This window comes from Choloepus didactylus, chromosome 7 (genome assembly GCF_015220235.1).
Source record: "Choloepus didactylus isolate mChoDid1 chromosome 7, mChoDid1.pri, whole genome shotgun sequence".
In the NCBI taxonomy this organism is placed as follows: Eukaryota; Metazoa; Chordata; class Mammalia; order Pilosa; family Megalonychidae; genus Choloepus; species Choloepus didactylus.
In genome coordinates, this window is record NC_051313.1 from 152,401,911 (window position 1) to 152,425,445 (window position 23,535).

The following is a 23,535-nucleotide window of genomic DNA, read 5'->3' on the forward strand; positions in this document are numbered from 1 at the left end:
TGGAAATAGGCTCTTCTTTGCACCAGTTTTGACAAAAACCAATAAACCAGGTTTCCAGATAATAAATAAGGTTTATTTATCTTTGCACTCCTTTCCACCCAGGAACCCTTTTTTCTTCTAGTCTATGGGGCATGATCTCAACACTAAACAGGTAAGGTTGGATGAGTGGGATGGAATAAGATAATAGGAAAATCTGGAAATCTAGAGTGAACAATTTGAAGTTTATCTTGAAATCTGTTTAAAGGTACTGGTAGTGCCTATGTAAAACAGTGTTTCAGCAACAATTTGGGGTAGTGTACATTTTGAATTGGAAAGGGAGAAAACTGGGGCAAAGAGGACATTTAGATGTTTGTATAAATTAGTCCTAAAGTCATGAATTTTAGGATTGCTTCAATTTAAAAGGATAGGTCCTTCCTGGAATTTTGCATGTTGTGCTGTTTCCTTCTAGTTAACCATTGTTTAATGTTCTGTTAAAGTGTTTTTTTGAAAAACTTTTTTTTTCATTTTTATTATACATTATATGAAAGAATCTCAAAGGTGTTCACAAACAGTTAAGCTCTAGTGTAGACTCATAGGATGGAAAAATGTTTGTCAACCCCATTTTAGAGCAGGAAAAACAGCAATGGAGGTGTGAAGTGGGAGGGAGAGACGGGTCCATTGTAGGTGGTCCCAATTCCCAGTGCTGAGCCAGTGTGTTCAGCTCCTTTTTTATAATCCTTTTATTATATTCAATGTATTTGCTTTCATTTATTCTTCCATTAGCTTAAAGTTTTATAAGCTGCACCAGTTGTAACCATAGGACAATTATGGAGGATTACTGTTGTCAAAAAGGCAGAACCGTGCTCAGTACTCACAGTGACTGAAAAGGTCAACTTCCTCTACTCAGTGGAAAGTTCTGCAAGGCTGAGAGGTGCCAGGTTCTAAACACTTTCTTCCCTGCTGATACGGAGCAACAGATGTGTAGAGATTCCAAGCACTGCCTCTGCTCTGGAAGTTAAAACTCAAGTTCCCTGTTTCTGAGCTGAGGTGCCTTGAATCTGAAGCCCCGTCCCAGCCCCTGCAGGAGCTCTCCTGTATGGCGTGCCCATCATGCCCATCGTGCCCACTTCACAACTTTTCAGAATTCACTCCTTCTTTCTAAAGAATAGTGTATCTTTAAAATATTCAGAGCTTTAAAGTTTTTCAAGAGAAGTTAATTTATGTATAATTGGAAAATAAAGCATAACCCCAAGGGAGAAAATTTGTATATATAAAAGAAAAACATCTAACGATTAGTATTTTTAATAGTAGTTGATTCATCTCTTTGGCATTTTCTACCACTTCGGGTTGAAGACTAAATTAATTAGTCAAGAGAAAGTATAAAATTATACACAATGTATGTAGCATCTTAATTCCTTTCTGCTCTAACAAATTTTAACTCCACATTTTAGGTTTTTTTAAAGTTTCTGATCTTGCTAATTCAAGCAGCATACATATGGAAGAGTTTGCCACAAAAACACTGAATCTGAGGAATGGTATTTTGCATCTATCTTCCTGAATGGAAGATTGCCTTATTTTCCCATGTAATCTTAAACACTTCTTTTTCTGATTTAAGAATCAAGATAGCACCAACTTTAAACTCCTTTAGATACATTTTTTTCAGAGCATACTATTATCCTTCCTTTTGTTCTTTAAACGGAATCATTCTTTTTTACTTTCCCTAAGTGCTGTTTTGCCACACATCGTCCATCATGAACAGCCTTGTTTTCCTTTTTCTCGTTCAGTAATGTTTCCCGCACATTTAGCCTGTGCCATCCCCAGGAGGCTCTGTAAATGCACCGGAACTGCATTTTGGGCCTGGGGTATCTGCGAGCACCGTTTAAGAAGCAGGGCACACTTAAAAATTGAAAGGCAGAAGGCGGCAAGAAGCTGCTAGTTCTGTGTGGCTCAGCAGAGATGATAGAAACACACTTACATATGGGAGAAACATTCATAAATGTGTCTATAGTCCCTAAGAGGCAGTTATAAATGTTCATTGTCATAACTTTGGTGTATTAAGAATGAACGAATTGTATTGTTTCTACTCTGTTTTAGATGGCATGGGAGCATTTTAGAAGAATAAAGAATAAGCTTTGGTTATCCAGAAAAGCAATTTTCTTCCTCATAAAGTACCTTACTGCTAAATAAAATGTTTCCAATTGTTGGAGGCTTGTGTAGCTAACATTCTGTGAATCCCCTTTCTAGGTGTATTCTTAGAGATACCAGGGAGGAAAGCCAGAGATGAAAGAGCAGCCTCTACCCATCAAACAGGCAACTCTTTGTCACCCATTTGTCTCCATAAAAGCTGGTGCCCCTTCCACCTCTGCTCCCCCTTTCTGCCTCCCCTGTTTGTCTTGGCAGAGGTCATGGGAAAAGTTAGGGATCACCCAGAGCCCACAGTGTTCCAGGACACAGAGCATATTTTTCAATGACTAGACATGTTCTCTTGGACCCTTATAGGTTTTCAGTCTCAATTTTCTTTCATTTAAATGAAAAGCATCACTCAGGGTGATAATACTAATGTGTTAGAGCAGAGCCTTTCTTATTCAGGGGACTCGGGATTCCATTCACCCACACCTTGACCACGTGCCAGCCTGGACTTTCTGATGTAGGGCATGGTTCTGCCCTTGGGAATTTGCACCCTTCGCCTCCTCCTGCATCCCAAGCTCTTTATCCATGGTCTGCCCCTTTTCCTTACACCAAGGGTGTGCCAGTTCCTTAGATCTAGGATTCTGTCCACTTCACCCAATTTTCTTGCTCCTGTCTGGCTATATTAGATTTCCTTAAAAGTACTGTATTAACCAGTGGATTGTAGGATTTTCCTGAGTTCCCATACTACATTGTCCTTTCACCATGCTAGTTTTGCTGTATGGAATAAACTTTGGTAAACCTTCTCCCTTCCTATTCTCAGGAATGTTATTGTAAAAAGACTTTGATCTGTGTGTTCCTCTCTACCCTGAATCCTTCCTTAACTCTTAGGAAGCCATCTGTAATCTAGGAAGGTCACAGTTTCTCTGTTCCTTGCCTGCTATGTCCAGCACCCTTCTGCCTTAGTCAAACCATGCTAGTCTTCAGAGGTACACCTGGCAGTTTTGGGGGTTTCCTTACTTTTTCCCTCATTTGTATTATTTTTTCCTTTCTGTGCCAGGTACTGAATTCTACCCTTTCTTCAAAGCTAGATAACAAATCATTTAAAATACTTTAAAATCTATTTCTCGTGTATTGGTTTTGTTTTCATTTGTTTTAAAACATTCAGACAATCTTTAGCCCTATCACTATCATCATTCTACTCTGTCTTCTGTGAATTTGCACATTCACAGAATATAACAATTTTTTGTTCAATTTATAGGATATAGCATTATTATGGATCATTTGTGTGTTCCTGTATTCCACATCTGGGGCTGATCTATCAAGAGGAACATGCTTTCCCGTGAGATGGATGAGAAACCCAAGCAGGACCATGTTCAGGGTCACAGTCCAGAGCCCCCATAGAGGGCTGGCTGGGAAGCTCCTTCACCCTGAAGGGAGACGAAGAGGGTTAGGTTGGATTGGGACAGTTACAGTAAGGGCATGCTGCACTCTTTCCTTTTAAAGTTGTATTCATGTATTCTTTAGCTATATTCTGTATCAAATAGGCTATGTGAAAACAGAGCCACTATTTACAGTACCATTTCTATGAGAAAAAGATACTTTGAATGATGAAAAACCATGGTACAAATATACCCTTATAAGTAACCTGATTCTAAATCACAGCCACCCTGTTTTTAGAAAATATGAAGCCTTATCTTGGTACTGAATTGCACAAAAAATTATACTACCAATTATCTTGTGTCTAACTTGTGGTTATAGAAAATGCTATGTAGTATAGAAAATATTAATGTAAAGAATGCATATAAGAGAGTGTGTGTGTATGTGTGTATGTACTTGCATTAGTGGTGGTTTGGCTGTTTCCCTTATATTATTGTTTTCTTCCTATTGTTAATCCCAGCTCCACTACTTATTAACTGTGACCATAAGCAAGTTCCCTGATTGCATTAAGCTTCAGTTTTTCCAGATGTAAAAGAGATTAAAAAAAAAAAAAAAATAGTACAACTCATAGACTTGTGAAGCTAAAATGACAGAGTGCTTGTAAAGCCCTTGGCACAGTGCCTGTCACCCGGTTAGTTTTCAAACATTTACTATGACTACTTCTACAACAAAGACCGCTTCTATACCAGCACTGCATTTTTATTATATGCTCACCTTCTCTGCTCAATTAGGCCTCACCTTATTTAAAAGTGGATTCCGCAACACTCAATGTTCCACCTCCTGCTTTATTTTTTTCTACCTCTTAACACCATTGAAGTTACTATATATTTACTTCTTCATATTGTCTGGTTTATTCTCCCCTCACTAGAACATAAGCTCTGTGAGAACAGGGATGTTTGCCTGTTGTGGCTCTGACTATATCTTCAGTGCCTAGAACTGTGCCAGGGACTTTATTAGTTGCTCGGCAAATATTTGTTGAATGAATGAAAGAATACTTAGAAACTATCTTAATAGTTTTGCAAATACTGTGGCAGTGCATTTGAAGCAAAAAGTGAAAGTAAAAGTAAAATGAAAGTTCATTTCAATCAATTAGACAAACTACAACTTTAGATGGGTTTTGTATGTTGTGTATATTTTAAATGTATGTAGATACATAGAAAGGAACAAAAAATTGTTGAAACAAGGTTTTCAAAATTCCTTTCCTACATTTAGTCTCAGTCTTCCTTTTCCCTTGACGTAAATAAAGAAAAAAACGAATAGACTGTCTTTTTACATCTTCTTACTAATGTTCTCTGGTGATTTCTCAAGTCCCTTTTCTGCCCCTTAACTTCTGAGTAGCAGTTAAGCTTCTAGCACAGCTGGATCTCGCTTATGTAAGCAAACTCACAGAACATTATAGTGTCACTCATCTGGAGGCTACAACATTGTTTCAAACAGCAAATCTTTTTCTGGCTCAGCTGCTGGTTTATTGTGCTGTTACAGTGTAAAATAAAGAGAGAGGTGCTTAAAATATCACCTTTGAAAAAATTGTTATATATTGCTTCTCTATTTATTCACCATAGTCCTTATCTTCCATCCCTACCTAACCCCCTTACTCCCAATTCTGTGCAGTTTAAAGATTAAAAAAGAAGTGTTTTGAATAATGCATTGGAGACTATTGTGAAAGATAAATTACTTTTACAAAATATACTTGAGAGCTCCCCAGATCATAAAATTAATAACAATGAATGAGGAGATAAGTAAAACCAATGGTGAGATTATATTTTTGTGCCATCACAATTCTCACATTTTTGTGAGATCACTCCCACACCCCTCATTTCCTTTTCATATTATGGTGCTCATTTGTGTAAAATCTACCCTCATGTAGAGAAGTGTGGATATGAGCTGTTAAGCTATTTGTAGTTCCATGATTATGTGGTACCTCATCCCTAGGAACTTAAGGCAACTTTCTTTGTTATTTAATTCTTAATTTATTTTCTGTTCTTTAAGGTAGTGAAAGACTAGATTTCATAGGGAAAACTAAAATAGAAAATGGCCAAAACTTTTTTTCAAATGAAGGCACTTGGTCCTTGGGAATGTTAGGTTTAGAAGCCTCATCATTTCTTTTTCGGCCACTGCATGACAGTGGCAGTGTCTGTTCTTGATGCAGTTACACTGTATTCATGTTATACCTGTCCACACTGCACTCTTCTTTCCCTGGGAGTCAATCTCGATAGCAGCAATAATAATTTCAGGTAGGTAAAGCAGGTAACAGCATTTCATTTTACTTTAGAGAACTCCCAGAGAAGGTCATTTTCTCAGACATTTTTGAAAACAGAAAGAACGTCAGTTACAGATTACCTCTGATTCAAAGGCCTTGTCTTATTGTAATAAATCTTAAGGAAAGATGATGTTCTTTTGAATAAAATAAAAGTTGAAACATGGAATTACTGGTATGTACTAGTTTTCTAGGTTGTCCATTTTTCAAGTTGTCATTGTATGCTCATATACGAGCTTAGCTTTGTGCATCATAAATTCAGGGAGGAACAAGTTGGTTCTGCTTATAAGAAAGAAATGTAACATTTTCCTGGATACCACCAATGCCATGTGCTTTAGTCTTTTATGCAAATACTGACTTGCCTTCTTATCCACAGTAGGCTTCAAGAATAGTAAACTTACGGCAGTTTGGGTACTGTAACTCTTCCTTGTTTACTTCCAGATCATCCTTCCCTCCCTCTGTACCTCTTTGCACTAAACTTTTATGTTTTCTGGTTGTGTTCTTGATACTTTGCTAGAAATTTACGATTGAAGATACAGGTCTTCAGAAAACACGCCTATTATTTTGGCATTTATTGTTGCTGATGAGATGTCTGCTGTGGTGTTTCTAGATTTATTTTCTAAAGACTCATGCCTTTCTTCAATACACATGTTTTGTGTTTTGCTGATCGCATTGTTTATTTCCAGAATTTTATTTGATTCTTTTTCAAATCTGTTCTTGTTTCATTTTGGCCTGTTTTAAAAAAATTATTTCCTATTTTTAACTGATGTTATTTTTTCCTTGATCTCTTTGAAGGTGTTAAAGGAATATATTTTAAAGTCATTTTCAAAATGTTAGATTATTTTCTTTTCCTCTGGACTAAATTCTTCCTTCCATTGTAGCTAGTATTGGCTTGCTTTCTTGATGTTAATATTCTTTTTTAAAAAAAAAAAAAATTGGTTTGCAGGTCCACATTAAGCAGGTGCTCCCCCCTCACACCTTTCTCTCATTCTCCTTTATTGTTAATGGTTTTGTGTTTGTCACCACCCAACCTCTAGGACATTCTAGTACAGGAACAGTTCTATACTGATGATGTAGAGCTTCCATCCAGCTATGATACTGAAAATATAACAGGTCTGTTTAGTCGCAAAGCTAGCAGGCATCTTGGAACAAATCCTTCCATGAAGATTTTCTGCTGCCTTATACCTCTCTTTTTAGAGACAACTTTATATTAAAACAAACAAAAGAATTCATAGTTTCAGGCTATGAAACTATGTTTCATAAAAAGTTTCAGCATCTTTTTGCATCCTCTTTTCATGGGCTTGACCTTGGTGTTAGGATTCCTTCCTCATTTGGTACTTTTCATTTGGTACTTTTATCCCTATATCCTATTACCCAGGAGAGTTGATATTCCACTTCTGCCTGATTCTAGCCTTGAACTCCATCAAGTTTGCAGCTTTAGCCTCACTTACTGTTTTGTGTTCTGATTGCTTCTGTTGTTTTGGGTCAGGACTAGACATCTGTGTTTTGTTTTGTTTTGTTTTTTTAATTCAGTTTTATTGAAATACATTCACACACCATACAATCATCCATGGTACACAATCCACTGTCCACAGTATAACATAGTTATGCGTTCATCACCACAATCTATCTCTGAACATTTTCCTTACATCAGAGAGAACCAGAACAAGAATAAAAAATAAAAGTGAAAAAAGAACACCCAAATCATCCCCCCATCCCACCTCATTTGTCCTTTAGTTTTTATCCCCATTTTTCTACTCATCCATACACTAGATAAAGGGGGTGTGATCTACAAGGTCTTCACAATCACACCGTCACCTCTTGTAATCTACATTATTATATAATTGTCTTCAGGAGTCCAGACTGCTGGGTTGGAGTTTGGTAGTTTCAGGTATTTACTTCTAGCTATTCCAATACATTAAAACCTAAGAGGTGTTATCTATATGGTGCGTAAGAATGTCCACCAGAGTGACCTCTCGACTCCATTTGAAACCGCTCAGCCACTGAAACTATTTCGTCTCATTCTGCATCCCCCTTTTGGTCAAGAAGATACTCTCAGTCCCACGATGCCGGGTCCATATTCATCCCCGGGAGTCATATTCTGCATTGCCAGGGAGATTTACACCCCTGGGAGTCGGATCCCACATAGGGGGGAGGGCAGCTAGTTCATCTGTCGAGATGGCTCAGTTAGAGAGAGAGAGGGCCACATCTGAGCAACAAAGAGGTACTCAGGGGGAGACTCTTAGGCACAATTACATGCAAGTTTAGACTCTCCTTTGCAGTAACGAGCTTCATAAGGGCAAGTCCCATGATCGAGGGCTCAGCACATCAAACCACCAGTTCCAATGTTTGTGACAACATCAACACCAGTGCAGGTGAGGATGTCCACATCTGTGTTGTTTTTAATTTTTCTACCTTTAAATTTCATTAATTGCGATGTTTAGAGTGGCAGAGATGGGGGTTGTGGCCTTAAAATGTGGCCACATAGTTTACCATGTTGACTTGAATTCTTAAAGTGAAAGTGTTTGAACTTCATCTGAAGGCTGTGGGGAGCCATCACTCTTTTAGAAGGTGTGATCTGATTAGATTTTACATTTAGAATGAGGATTCTGGTAGCATGAAGGATGGCCACACAGGACACCAGGAGACCTGTTTAGAGACAACTGAAACAAATAGGTAAAGGGTCATGAAAGGTCCAAGGTGTTAAGGGAGGTAGATTTGTAAAGATTCTTGGGATTACCAGGAGCAGTTGCTGTATCTTTGTCCAGTGTATTGGGCAGTATATTTTTCTTGTACTCACCTTCAGGACCAGCCTTGTTTCCTGATTATACTTTTAATTGTATCACCTACTGGTTATTAGGAATAGAATATAGAATGTGGGTTTTTCTTGCTTCTACTGATCCTCAGATTGGTGTTTGTTGGATATATGTGTAGTATCCTCAGTTATGTGGAAGAATAAAGGACTTTATTTTAGGAGAAAGAAACTGAGACTTCGAGAGGCTGACTTCTTTATCTGATGGTTCCTGGCAAAACGAGTACCACAGCCCTAGAGTTTTAATTAATTGTCATAATAACTTCCTGTGTCAGTTTCTTTTGTTTCTCCTTGATCTGTCACACATACACAAGCATCTTTTCTCTTACCTAGAGGAATTACTGTCATAACAAGTTAGTATTTTTTATGCCTCTGAGTCACAGATTCTAGTTCTCTGCAGTTCTTTTGTAAAACTGCAGCTTGGTCTGAGTGTGATTATTTTCCCCGCTAACTTTGTAATCGGTTCCCCATTTTCTTATTTTCTCCATTTGCTTAGGTATGGTCCTCCTTACCTTCCTGCCCCACCCCCATCCCCTCTAGCCCTCAGTGTCCTGCTTTTCTCACATCAGTGTAGGGATCTCAGGGGAGGGTCATTGACCTACACTGAGCACTCTCACCTTGGGCAGTATTCAAAAGAAACTAAGATGTATATCCTGTTCAGTGTGACCTCTGTTTTCCTGGAAAATCTAAATTCTGTACTGTGCAGCATTTTCAATATGAGAAAAACCCAAAAGCACAGCATTTATATTTTCCATTTTGAAAATATTTGGCTAATATCTTCTTGTATATCTTTTGTTGTTATAAAAAAAATGTTTTTAAAGTAATGTTCAATACTACTGAACATTAATGCTAAAAGCAATAATGGTAATAGTAGTATTATTAATGTTTTCCTCTTAGGGAATGTGTTAATACATCTTACCAGATTGCCTTAATCTTATGCTTACATCAGGTAGCTGTTTTTGTTGCTATGGAAATGATTCCTCATTAGAACTCAAACATGGAATTTAGAAAAAGGCATCCAGAGAGGAAGGGACAATTTCAAAATCACTGTCTTTTCTAAGGGAACCTGTCATATTGGTGATACTGAAGTACTTTGCTCTTATTTATTCATTCCCTTAAGAAATATCACTGAATGTCTATTATGTTTCAGGCACTGAGGCAGGCAGACTGGTGAACAAGAGGGAGATATTCCCTGTTATTAAATTTGCCTTTACAATTCGTAGTTTCTTTTGTGCATAACCCACTTCTACATAGAATGAACTGCTCCAAATGGAGGAGATTAAACAAATAGTTCTTCAAATATAACACACTTGAAGACAGACATCTATTTTGTTAATTTAGTCCTTAATCAAAGTTGAATGAGGTGTGTGCCTTTAGTCAAGTATTCTGGATTTTTAATGAACTGATATATGACCTTTATGGACTATGACCTTTCTATCTGTATTGTTTATTATTTTACAAAGCTTTAATCATTGTATTCCCTTCCTGGCTTAGATTTTACAAACCAAAGAGGTCTTACTTTCCTTTTTTAATCCTAGTTTCATGTTGGAACTCCTCGAACATTTTAGTTGCACTCTAGATTTTCTTCAAGTTCCAGGTAACTTTCTGAAAGTGTGGTTTCACAGTCTCATAGTTACTGTGCTTACTTTTTAAATTGCACTCTGCTGTGGTATTTGTCAAGGACTTTGAAAATCTAGGTGAGTTACATCCAGAGGTTTCCCCCTCACCTTTGTCCATCTGTTTATTTATCCCTTAAAAATTTTTACAGAAGTAGTGAGACCATATTGACTCCTACAAAGCCATCTTTCCTTTCTGCCATGAAATTATCTTTATTCATTGATTCTCCCCATTGTTGTAGACTTGGCTGGATTTTTCACCATGGAAATGACAACAGTTTTTAGTTTGATGTCCCCTCCAGTATAACTATCAGTTGCCTTTTCATTGACTAAAGTCAATGTGATGGTTTGAAGCTGTATGTACCCCAGAAAAGTATGTCCTTAAAGCTAATCCATTCCTGTGGGTGTGGACCTATTGTGGGTGGGACCTTTTGTTTAGGTTGTTTCAGTTGAGGAGTACTCCGGGTGGGTCTTATCCTCTTACTGGAGTGCTTTATAAGAGGATAAAAAACTGAGGAAGACACAGAAAACACAGAAGCTTGGAGAGACAGAAGACAGAAAAAAGCCCCAGAGAAGCTCAGAGAGAAAAACCAGAGAAGCTGAGAGAAGACATGCAGGAAACAGAGAGTAAGCCACTGAAGCCAGAAGCTGGAAGCAGTGAAACCTGAGAGAGAAGGGAGAGACCAGCAGCCATTGCCATGTGCCTTCCCATGTGACAGAGGAGCTGAGGATTGCTGGTGGCTGGTCCTTCAGGGAGAAAGCATTGCCTCTTGATGCCTTGATTTGACATTTTCATGGCCTAAGAACTGTAAGCTTGCAAGTTAATAAATCCCTATTGTACAAGCCGACCCATTTCTGGTATATTGCATTTCATCAGCTTTAGCAAACCAAAATAGTCAATTAGTAACTGCTGGCATTTTCATCATAGTGCATATAGTTCTACAATATCACTCATGACTTCTGGAATGCTGATCGGTCCTAGTGATTTGTCTGTACTCTAGTTTGTCTGTTAGATCTAGAACAGCTTGGAATTTACTACGATTCCAATCTATGTGTTTCAAATGGCAGTTTGAGAATTAGAACCTCTCTTGTGTTCTCCACAGCAAATGCAGAGAGAATTCTTTTTCTCAGGCCTCTGCATGTCACCTCTGCTGGGCCACTCTGCAACCTTTTCTTTGCTGGTTGCTCTTCTTCCTGCCTTTGGATTTCCATCCTTGAACCTTACCCTGTTCATTCTTGAGTATTATTTGAATTGTATTCAATGTTGATGAACACACCTTGTCCCTTTGACAATCTCTTTTGCTTGCCAGTTTGCAAGCAAACTGTTTTTTTGTTTATTTGTTTTTCAGGGGCTTTCAATAAAGTATGTACAACAAAACATCTGGGTCCTTATGAAGGTTTATGAAGGTTTATGTATTTAAATAAACCCTTTGGATATTTTTCCCATGGCTTAGTTTTTTGTTTTCCTTATTATTCCTTCTAAAATTGATTCACTGTATGCTGTTTTTTTGGAAGAGGAGATAAAGAGAAATGGAGGCAAAGTAGGAAGGGACAGTGTATCACCCATATAACATATAACATGATATAATGTCACTTTGGCTTCTCTCAACTTTTTTGATTTACTCACAAACACTTGTATATGCTAGTTGCCGTTGGGACTTAACGTTCTCTAATCTGAGTGGCTGTTATTTGTCCTTCCTAAAGCCTTAACTCTGTGTCTTATCTTAATGAAATCCTGCCATGTGGATCATTGAAGACCTCCATTATTGTGACCTAAGGCCATTCTTTTAGCTTCACAGACTCATTTAACCACTGCAGCTAGTTCTGGGTGTTTTTGTTCAAATGGTTTATTAATGAAAGAATGATGGGCCATTTAGGTGCCAAGGTAAGTGCTCTAGTCCTGCTTTACTGTTATAGTTGTGACCATTCCAAAAGCAATTATAATAGTCATAAAATGAAAATAATACTTTATATTAACGGTGAAGACGTAAGAAGTTTGCTGTGTTTCATTCTCCTTATACAACTTTTCATTATTTTGTCTAAGCACAGAGCACCCCAAATTATCATAGTCTGAATGGTCCTGTACTTGTCTCTGGATTATATTCAACAAATGTTTTTAGTTCCAGGCTGCCTTTCCTGTGCCATCACCCTCTGCCAACAGAGAGCTTAGGGAATGTGAGGTCATTTTGATGTACATGTGTTGAAAATAATTACTAAGAAGGTTAAAGTTGTAAAAATTATTAAATGCATGCAAAAGCTATTTTATTATTTACTTTTAGACTTTTATAAACAAATCTAGTGTCACATTAACACCTTAGTACATTTTATGTACTTTTGATCTCTTTGCCATTGAGGTCAAGAACCTATTGATCAATTCAGATTATAGAAAAACTGAAGATGTAACATAGACCAATCATGCTTTTAGGTTACATGCATCCAGAATTCAAAATGGCTGATGAGAGCTTCTTAATGTGGCTGGATATGGGTTGTGAGAGAGATTTAGAGGCTTTTCTTCTTTAAGCACATTCCAAAATACTGAACTCTGTAACTACAACTTGATATAGAACAGATGTTCTTAACCTTTCTGATGCCACGGACTCCTTCAGCAATCTGGTGAAGTCTGTGGATGTTCTCAGAACATTTTTAAGAATATGAAACAAAACTCTTACGATTACAAAGAAAACTGATTAGATTTGTGATATAGCATTTGATATAATAAAATCTAGCAGTTCTAATAATGACTATGATTTCAAAATAGTAGCTGGCACACATGATACATCTGCAGCAACTTTAATGTAGAATAAAAATATCTAGACTGTCCAATGGTGAAAACATCACAGGTAGTGCTATTGCTCCTATGGATTTTCCCTTACATTCAAAATTGAAGGAAATTCTAGATTTCTGATAGACATCAGTGAAAATAGAGATGTATTTTATTCCTATCCAAATCCATGTGCTCCCTGAATTCTATGCATGCACACTGTGGACCCAGGGTTAAGTTCCCCTAATGTAGTTAATTTGATTGGGTAAGCTTACTTGTTATTTCTGCTTATTTCTGAAAAACCTCTGCCCATTTTGCTGGATAGTTACTTCTGGTATCACAGAAGTGGGGAAACAACCCCAACATTTTAGAATTGAAGATTCTCCATCTCAGAGAATCTGCTGAAGTCCTTGGGGTGCCTCGCCTTTCCCCTTGAGTCAGTAAGTGAGGAGAGAGCAGATTTCCTGTAGTAGTACAGCAGGATGACATTCCAGAATAGGTGCTGAGATTTTAAAAAAGCAAAACTTTAGGGAACCCTAAGAGTGGAGTGCCCTATATTTTTCCTACTCTGATTAGTAAAAGTTTCCATTTCTTTAAGGGTGAAAATGTAAACTCATGAGAAAAAAAAAAAGCAACACCACTCATTCATTCATTCATTTGAAAACATATTTATTTAGTGTCCTACTGTGTGCTGAGCAATACGGAGATGTAGATGGAAAGACATGGCCCTGCCCACAGTAGGAAAGTGACAGATAAAAACAATGTGGTAAGGAAATGAACTCTGATCAAAGGTATTCATTAGGGGCAGAGTATGTTTGGGGATTGTTACCTTTTCCTATATGATGAAAGTTCTGGTTCCCTGTGGGAATCCTCAGCCTGAGTTGAGTAGTTCAGAAAGTTTAATGGAAACCACATATTTCCTTGCCTTTAGCATACAAAGGTAAAGTAAGATGTCACATTTCTTTAGTCTGGCTAGAATTCATCACTCCAGTGGATAACAATCTTACGATTGTTTGATGTTCCAAATTGTAGTTATAAATGTTTTTGAGCAAAATTGCAGAAGAATAAGGAAAATTTATGCAAAATTGGGTTCTTGGGGTATGAGGAATAAAAGTTTCTGAACTGTGTCACCTGGGCCTTGCACTGGTTGGGGGACAGTTAGCAGAGCTGCAGCTTGGGAGTGTAGCCTCCAGGAAAAGGGCACGATGAATTGATGCAGCGTCTCTCTCCAGAGCCCTTGCTGCCCCTCGTGGCCTGCCCAATACACTGGCATCTCAGGCCTACTTTGGAATAGCCTCTCCTTAATGTTTACAGAACCAATTCCTTGTTTTCTTACAAATACCCTTTCCTCCATCGACACTGGTGGACTTATTCCCAGACATGACCAGTGCATGTGTGTCTCTGCTTGTGCTCATGCTGATCCCCATCCCCACCCCCATTAAGATGGCTTCACATACCCTTTCCCACACCCAGCTCTCGTGCTCTTGTAGGGCCATCTTCTCCATGAGGCCTTTGGCGATTCATCCATGGTGTCTCTCCCTCCTTTCAGTCTCTGTTGCCCTCCACTTGCCCTTTGCTACTATCTGACCACAGTTCTCTTAATCTGTGGTTTTTGTGGCTCTCTTTATGTCTCTTTCTGACTTCATGCAGAAGGTAAGGAAGGGGCAATGGCGGTCAGTGTCTTTCTTTTCACTGTGTGTTCCCTGTCATCAGGACACATAGCCCTTCTCGTTGTAGGTTCTCCTTACGTGGAGGGCAGCCCCCTGTAGCTCCTCTGGGATGCCATCCTACCAGCTGAGCAGCCTTTGGGGGTGGAGGGTGGTGGTGGCATACCTACCTAACTCCCGTCCCACCTCTGAGTCTCATCCAGCTGCTGAGTAAATGGCAGCTGTGTCGAGCTTCTGCTAAGACAGATTTAGGATGAATGGTAATGTTTTACTGCTGCTCTTGTTGATTAATAACTTTCACTTGTAGATTCAAAGTCTTGGTGCACAGTAAACAGTGCGGCTGCTTGTGTGGTCTTGAGCCCTTACAGCCCATTCATATCTTAGCCTCCTTGTGTCTCTGTGAAATCAAATGTTTTTCTGGTCTTCTGTTATCTCTTCCCACATTTAGTTCTTTGGCATTAAGAATGTTCTCTTTTTATGAGGCATTATTTGGATCCGGAAACTTTTGGCTCATTCCTTGAGATTTTAAAAGTGGAATTTGCCTCATATTTAAAATTTGTTCCATTATTAAATAAACTTTATAATAAGGTCATTGGGGAATTATTTGCCCAGCCTTCAGACTTAATGCCATCTTACTCATTCAAATAATATTTCTTGAGCATCTTCCCTGGGACAGGCACAATGAGTAAAAAAGGAATGAAAGCAAACCAAGCTCCTGTCCTCGTGGTGCCTGCAGGCTGGCTGAACAAATAAGAAATGAGCACTAAGGTGGAATAGTAGCCACCCCTCTGAAGAAAGCACAGGAGAGGATGGAATGAGCAGAGAGGGATTTTGATCCAGACAGGGAAGGCCCTTGAAGAAAGAATGAAAGGAGTGAGCCTCGCAAATACCCAGGGACAAAATGTTTCAAGCAGAGGGAACAGCACACATCCAGACCCTAGAGCAGGGACATGCTTGGAGTATTGGGGAGCGGTGGGGCTGGCGTGGAAGAAGGGAGGAGATGAGGTTGAGGATGGCTTGTCACGTGGGACTCTGGAGGCTGTACCCCCAACATGAGGGTCGGAGTTGCAAACAGGTACAGTACAATGAACTCTGTCTATCTTTAAATCCCTCCGTATGTTTTTCTTGTTTCAACTAAAAAACCTAAAAGGTCTAGTCTTATGTATCTATTTGTTATGAAAGTCTCTTATACCCTCTATTTGAGTTTATCTTCCTCAATAAAATTGTTATTCATATACCTTTTTCCCACATCATTTATACTTTACAGAATAATAGTTGTATTTTTTCAGTATAGTTTAGAAATATATATATTCCAATTACTTTATTATGAATAAATGGAATAAATTCCTCAAACAGTTTCTCATTTTAAAATTCCAGGTGTACATTAACCCCTGTGCCATTGTAGGGGGTTTAGTGGTAAACAGAAGTAGTTGAGGCCCCTGCCCCCAGGAAGCTTAAGATCTAGTGTGTGTATGGGGGGAGGGGGTAGAGTGATATTTTTGTTCTTTTTCATTTGCCTCAGCTTTTGCTTTCAGTATATCTCAGAATTTTAAAAATGTGAACTCTAATCAGCATTTTGAGGTAAGCAGCACAGTATTTGAAGAGACAGTACTGGGGGAAATCTGGGAGGCAATCCTGTTAGTTTACACACATGGGACACCCTCTATGGACTAGTGCTATCTCCCTAGCTCTAGACTCCAACATTGAAATCCAGGTCTACAGTTTGGGGTAAGATTGTTCCTTGAGGGTTCTCATTTTGAGAAGGATCACTGGTCCTTGAGCTTCAGCATGAGAGATTCAGGATCCAGGTAAAGAAGTGAACCTTGGCTGGGGAGTTGGAAGACAGTTTCCAAGTCACCGAGCTTTTGGGAGTACTTGGGGTCCTGAGTTCAAGAGCTGGGACGTTATTTGGTGTGCTTCTGGGGTAAAGAAACCCAAGGTGTGACATATCTGATCTTAAGTATTCAATTTCAGTTATTGTTTTTAATAGATTAAAATTTTGCACACTGCAGTAATTTCCACATGCAACTGCTCTGCTAATCGGATACAGTTCACTTTCTCTTGTGATAATCTAATGTAAATTACGTTTAAATTGTCATTGTTGTAAATAGACATATTTCTTATCTTGTTTAATAGGTCAGAATGCCCTTCTCCATCTCTGCTCAATTTTCATGTGATTACAAAATTATCATGTATTAATAATGATTTTGAAGAGGTAAAGGGGCTTCATTTGGAATTATTATTTACTTTATTCGATATGAGGCCTAGCATGGTGAGCTTGGGTTTTCCGTAATAGTCCGTTAAAATTTACTGACTTCTACAATTTACATTCCAATCTTAGACTATGCAAAAAAAATTGAAATATGAACCTTCAATACCAATATCTGCACTCCTCCAAAGCCCATTTAGCGGACCATCCCTAATTTTTTGTTTCAAGAAAGTCCATGATTTACCACACATAAATAAATGAGGATAATTCCATGGGTATATGTTTATATCTTTGAATGTTAAGAACAATTTGCTTTATATTTGCACTTAAGTTCACCATTTACCTCTGACTTCAGAACCTCCTGTGGTCCCTCGAGGCCTTCTTACTCCTGTGACCCTTCTGAAGTGCCTGTGAACGGGTTCCAGCCCCTAACGAGGGTTTTATGCTGCTCCGTGACCACCTCCTCCTACCCCTGCCTCATTAATGATGGGCTAAGATGGTTCTTCTTCATTCTGAATTCTAGTTCTTTATGTAGTGTACCTGGTATACCTTTGTCATATTTTTATGTCTACAGTTTCAGTTCATCTTGCCCTTTGAAATTTTGCCTATTACGTCATTACCAGTGACATTATCAACCTTCTGCCATTCCAGTAGCCCGTTTTCTTTTCTACTAGTTTTTGTGGGTTTTTTGAAATTATTTTTTTTAATATTTGACATTTAAATTCCTCATTAGCTTATATGCTGTCTTCATTCCTTCAGCAAACAATGTGCCAAGCAATGTTTCAGGCATGGGAGATACTGTAGAGGACCAGATAAAATCCCTGCCCTTATAAAACCTGCGTTTTAATTGGGGAGATAGAGAATTAATAAGCAAACAGGTAAAATAAGGTATTAAATAAAGAAGAAATGAAGCAGCATAGAGAAGACACATGTTGGGTTGTTCTAGATAGAGAGGTAGGCAAAGAAGTCTTGCCTGAGGAGGTGACTTTTGAACCAAGGGAGTGGGGTGGTGGGGAAGTAGGGGTGTGCTACACAGGAAGGAAAGCAGGTGGAAAGGCTCACAGCAGGGACAAACGGGCCCCAGCCCAGGAGCAGTGTGGCTGGGATGGCTGGTCACTAGTGAGGAGAAAGACAAGCAGGCAACCAAGCTGGAGAAGTGCCTGGGACAGAGGGTGACAGCACTGTAACTGAACTGATGGGAAGGCTATTGCTGTAGTCCAAGGGACAGATGGGGGCAGCCCAATTAGGATGCTAGAGGTGGAAGTGGTGAGAAATGGTGAACTGCAAAGGAAAGTGGGAATCAGGGGCGATTTCTCAGTTTCTGTTTCTGTTTCAAGTAGTTGATAAGTGGGTGCCATTTATGGAGATGGAAGGGTTAAGGCATGTCAAGAAGACAGTAGGATCCATGAGGCCACCGTGTAAGAGAGAAGGCAGGACTGGAGCTAGCCATCTGGGAGTCATAGCGTAGAGGTGGGGTTTCAAGGCACGGACTACACGAGGCGCCTGCGGGGTGGGCACAGGGAGGGGAGGGTCCAGGCTGGAGCCCAGGGCCTGGGGCAAACGGTTTGAGTGGAAATGGGAGGGTCCGGAGCAGGACGGGAAAGTTGCTGCCAATGAAGTAAGAAGAAAACTGGAAGGATGTGGGGTTCCTGAGCCAAGTGAAGAAAATATTTCTAAAAGAGGAGCAAAGGACAGTATTTTGTAGGATTAGAAAATTTCAATTTCCTTGATCAGTCTAATTTTTGTTCATTATGTTCATAGTAGAACTATGTTTCTACTGTTAACCAAAAATGTAGCTCTCTTTTTGTGATTAGAAAAATACCCTGTAATCATTCCATGGTATTGTGAAGATACAGGAAAAATAATGATGAAAATTCAAAAAAAATTGCTCAGTCTTGGCTCCCAGACCTAACCATGGTTTAGCTCAGGGGTCAGGAAACTTTTTCTGTAAAGGGTTAGATAGTAAATATTTTTGGCTTTGGGGGAAATACATTCTGTCTCACAGCTACTCAACTCTGTTGTTCTTGGGTGAAAGCAACTGTAGACAATACATAAAAGAATGAGTGTGGCTGTGTGCCAATAACACAACTTTATTACAAGAACAGGTAGCAGGACAGATTTGACCCACAGGCTGTAATTTTCCTGGCCCCGGTTTAGCTTAATATTTTGGAGTGTTTCAGAATCACACTCATAACATTGGGAAATTATTAAGATACCAAGTACTGTTCTGATTTAAAAAAAAAAAATGGGGAGGGGACCCACTTAATTTGCTATGTCTTATAACAATGTGTAAACAATTAGGCTCATCAGCCAATCTTACCTCCCTCAACATTAAATCAAACATATGTTTAATTCTTGAAGGGGTTACCTAAAAACCTGCACACATGCAACCTTTCCCCCATTCACTCATTTACTATCTTCAGTCAACTACTTTTAATTCCTTTCCATGGTTTCTGTCCTCTGAACAATGACAATGGATTGCCTAGTATAAGTAAGAGTATTAGTAAATATAAGTAAGAGTTTTTAAGTTGTTCACTTTCTATATCCTTTGTGCCTGGGTTTTAGTACTTACGTGTTATTAGGATTAAATAGCATATACATGCAAAATGCTTGGAACAATGTCTAGCCTTTATTGAGTAGTCCCAAAATACTAGCTATTCTTTTCATGTACCTGTGTATAAATGAAAAAGAAGCCAAGGAAAGAAAATAAATCACATTCTTTTTACCATTCAGTCTCAACTGATCCCATCAAAAAGACTGCAGTGCAAATATTGTTGGATATGAGCCTATACATAAACAATAATTGTGGCTTGACCTGATTCATGAGTTTCTTAAGCTGCAGAATGTGAATCTCCAGACATTATGGACAACACTGTGTGTGTGTGTGTGTGTGTGTGTGTGTGTGTGTGTGCACGCATGCGTGTGAATTTTTTTTTTGTTTGCGTGTCTGAGGCTTTCATTAGATTACCTGGAAAAAGCCTGAGCCCTAACTTCATGAGGAGCACCCTTCCAGGAACCTGAAGTCCCACTTTCCCTCCTAATTCTGCTGCCCCTGGCCAATAGTTTTAGCAGCTCTGACTCTGAACCTCTGTACAGTTTCTCTGAGAATTGTTATAAAGGTCAAAATAAAGCACTTTTGAATTGTAAAGTATCAAATAACTGTATGGTTGTGACACTATTACCATGAGGAAACTATGCCCAGAGAGAGGTTCAGAGTTTGTTTGAGGGTCATCAACAGGTAGCCCAGAGACCCCCAGGCCCCCATCTCCTGAGGTCCCTGTTAGGGCCCTGTCTCCTCAGCCAGGGAGCCAGGACTTCTGACAATTAAATGGGAAGAGAATAGTCTTTTCAACAAATGGTGCTGAGACAACTGTATTTACACTTGCAAAAAAATGAAGTTGGACTCCTACCTCATATCATACACAAGAATTAACTCAAAATGGATCAAGGACCTAAATGGAAGAGATAAACTCTTAGAAGAAAGCAAATAAGAGTAAATCTTTGTGACCTTGGGTTATGCATGGCATCAGAAGTATAAGTGACAAAAGGAAAAATAAATAAATTGGACATTTGTGCTTCATAGGACACTATTAAGAAAGTGAAAAGACAAACCTCATAATGGAAGAAAAAACGGTAAATCGTGTATCTGATAAGGAACTTGTTTCCAGAATATAGAAAGACGTCTTTCAGCTTAACAATAAAAAGAAAAAATCCCAATTTAAAAACTGGATCAAATAGGTATTTCTCCAAAGAAGATATACAAATAGACAATATGCACATGAAAAGATGTTCAACCTCATTGGTTATTAGGGAAATATGTATCAAAACCAAATGAGATAACACTTCACATCCACTAAGATGGCTGTCATTAAAAAACAGTGATGGAAAACAGCAGGTGTTGATGAAGATATAGAGAACTTGTAACCTGCATTTATTGCTTGTGGGGTTCTGAAATGATCCAGCCACTTTGGAAAACAGTTTGGCATTTCCTCAAAACATTAAACACAGACATATGATCCAGCAGTACCACTCCTAGTTATATATTCAGAGGAAATGGAAACATTATGATAAGTGAAAGAAACAAGCCATCAAGTCCACATATTATATAATTCCATTTATATGAATAGGCAAATGCATAGAGAGAGTAAGTGGATTGGAGGTAAGGGGGAATGGGACAGTCACTGCTAATGGTTACAGGGTTTCTCTTCAGGGTTATGAAAATGTTCTGGAATTAGATGGTGGCAGTGATTGCACAATACTGTGAGTAGGCTGAAAACCACTGAATTGTAAACGTTAAAAGGGTGAATTTTAAGGTATGTAAATTATATCTTGACAAATTGTTATTACAAAACAAAATGGCCTCAAAGTTTGCTATCTTGACTTTGAAAGATTGTAGGTGAAACATGGTTTTTCCTTTTTATTTCATGGCTGCCACCTGAGATTTCCTCACAGGCCTGAAGTGAGTTTAGTCCTCTGAGCTGATCCCTGGTGAACAATAACCCAGTTTCCCTAAATAACTTGTGCATATGTGAAGCTGCCAGCTTCTGCTCAGGGGTAAGTCAGGACTAGACAAAGAAGAAAGTCAAATGACCTCAGTCACCCCAGAGAAGGATTTTTCCTGGGTGAAGACTGAGGTCCTGAACAAGGCGTCAGATCTGGATTTGGCCTATGAATAAACCAGGGACAGATGTTTTCATGGTTGCTACCAGCCTCATTATTTTAGGGGATTTTAATACTAGGTTAGTTTGTTCATTGTGTATACAGTAATATAAAAAATACTTCAGCCACATTTATTTTTTAAAAACACTTTAAAGAAACAGAGACTATTTGAGTATTCCTTAACACCCTTCTCTTAGAAGTCATTTAATTCATATGTACATTAGCATTTTGCATTATGCAGTGTGCCTCATGATAAAAAAAGTATATATATACACACACATAATATACTGCTAAATCATTCTTGTAACTTAAAAATAGAAAATAAAACAATCCTTTTAAAAATAAAGTGAAACACATGTTATCAAGCTTCTCTGGGCATAAAAATCAACTTGGGTTTGTTAAAAATGTAGTTTTCCTAGGCTCCCTCCCCCAGAAGTTTGGTTGCATATGAATTTTTAAGGAGCTCCCCTGATGATTCTGAGGAGCAAGTGGTTTTCACTTTAGGAAACATGGCCTTAGGGATTTAGGTTTAGAATTAAGAGGTGATATAAGTGTGGTTAAATTATTCTTCATGTTACTGCAATGTTAATTAATATGAATTTCTTAATATATTTTCCAGCCATCTAATATTAGAAATAGGTGACATCCGCAATCTTATTCTGCTATTAGAAAATATCTTCTGCTTTCTCACAAACATAACATTTCAAAGTTACAACTGTGAAATTGTGAAGTTTTTTGTCACCACTCTTGGTATCTTTGTTGTTGCTGTCCATTATTGAAGAACTGACTCCAAATGCTCTTTCCAGATTTCTTTTGACCTAGCTGAATACACTGCAGATGTTGATGGAGTTGGCACTTTACGCCTTCTGGATGCAGTGAAGACCTGTGGCCTTATCAACTCTGTGAAGTTCTACCAAGCCTCCACGAGTGAGCTTTATGGGAAAGTTCAGGAAATACCCCAGAAGGAGACCACTCCGTTCTACCCTCGGTCCCCATATGGTGAGAATGTGCTTGCACAACTATGCCCCATCACAGCGTTCTCTCGTGGGTGTGAGGGGCGTGTGTGTGTCTCCGTTCATGTCTCAGGGCTGAAGTCATTTGGTGTGAGATTAACATTAAGATAGAGTAAAGTGACTGGACTTGTTGGGAAGCATACCTTTATAAATTGCTAAATAAAAGTATTTGCTGCCATTGCCTCTGGGGAGAAATTACCACCTCACTTCACCAGTCCGTGTTCATTCAACCCTTCCTTTAAAAGGCAAATTAGACCTAACACGATTATGTTTATCGAACTGTTGGGAGATTGTGCTGAAGTGATAAGGTTTCATGTTTTTTATTTCCCTGATGAAAGTCTCCCCAAGCGCAAACCCTTAAAGAAAAAAAACAAAGAACAAAACCATTATATCTAATATAATTGTAAAAAGAGTATTCACAAAAGATTTCAGTGATAAAATTTTAATTTTTTTTCACTTTCTAATTCCTTAAAACTAAAAAGGGAGAATTCGATATATTGCACACACTACAGTTTGAATTAGTTAGATTCTGAAAGAACAAACTATGGATACTACAAAAGTAAGAAATTGTTAAATACTTCCTCGTGAACATGATTAATTGGCAAAGGAACCTTTATTTTTTCTTTGGCTTTTGATTCGTTTTTTTTTTTTTTTTTTCTATCACGATACATTAAAAATTGTAATTTTTGCAAATTGTTACTTCTTTAAGAGAGAGTAAAAATCACTGCCTTTTATAATAAACTTTGTTTTTTAAAATATTCCAACAGGGGCAGCAAAACTCTATGCCTATTGGATTGTGGTGAACTTCCGTGAGGCATATAATCTGTTTGCGGTGAATGGCATTCTCTTCAATCATGAGAGTCCCAGAAGAGGTTAGTAAATATATTAATCAAGGAGCCTTCCAGCTTTAAACAACATTTAAAGAGGTTGTGTGTATATTCTGCATATGTACTATATAGACTGGGAAAATTTTTATACCTATTTTGAACTATTGT

The 23,535-nt window shown here is 38.4% G+C and overlaps 1 protein-coding gene across 1 annotated transcript in view; it reads left to right on the forward strand.

Moving 5' to 3' along the window:
* Positions 1–23,535, forward strand: part of GMDS (GDP-mannose 4,6-dehydratase) — a 646,510-nt gene that overhangs the window by 265,023 nt on the left and 357,952 nt on the right. Inside the window, exons 5-6 of the mRNA XM_037844924.1 lie at positions 22,334–22,526; positions 23,308–23,412. Coding sequence (XP_037700852.1) covers positions 22,334–22,526; positions 23,308–23,412 — 298 coding nt within the window. The remainder of the gene's footprint in view (positions 1–22,333; positions 22,527–23,307; positions 23,413–23,535) is intronic.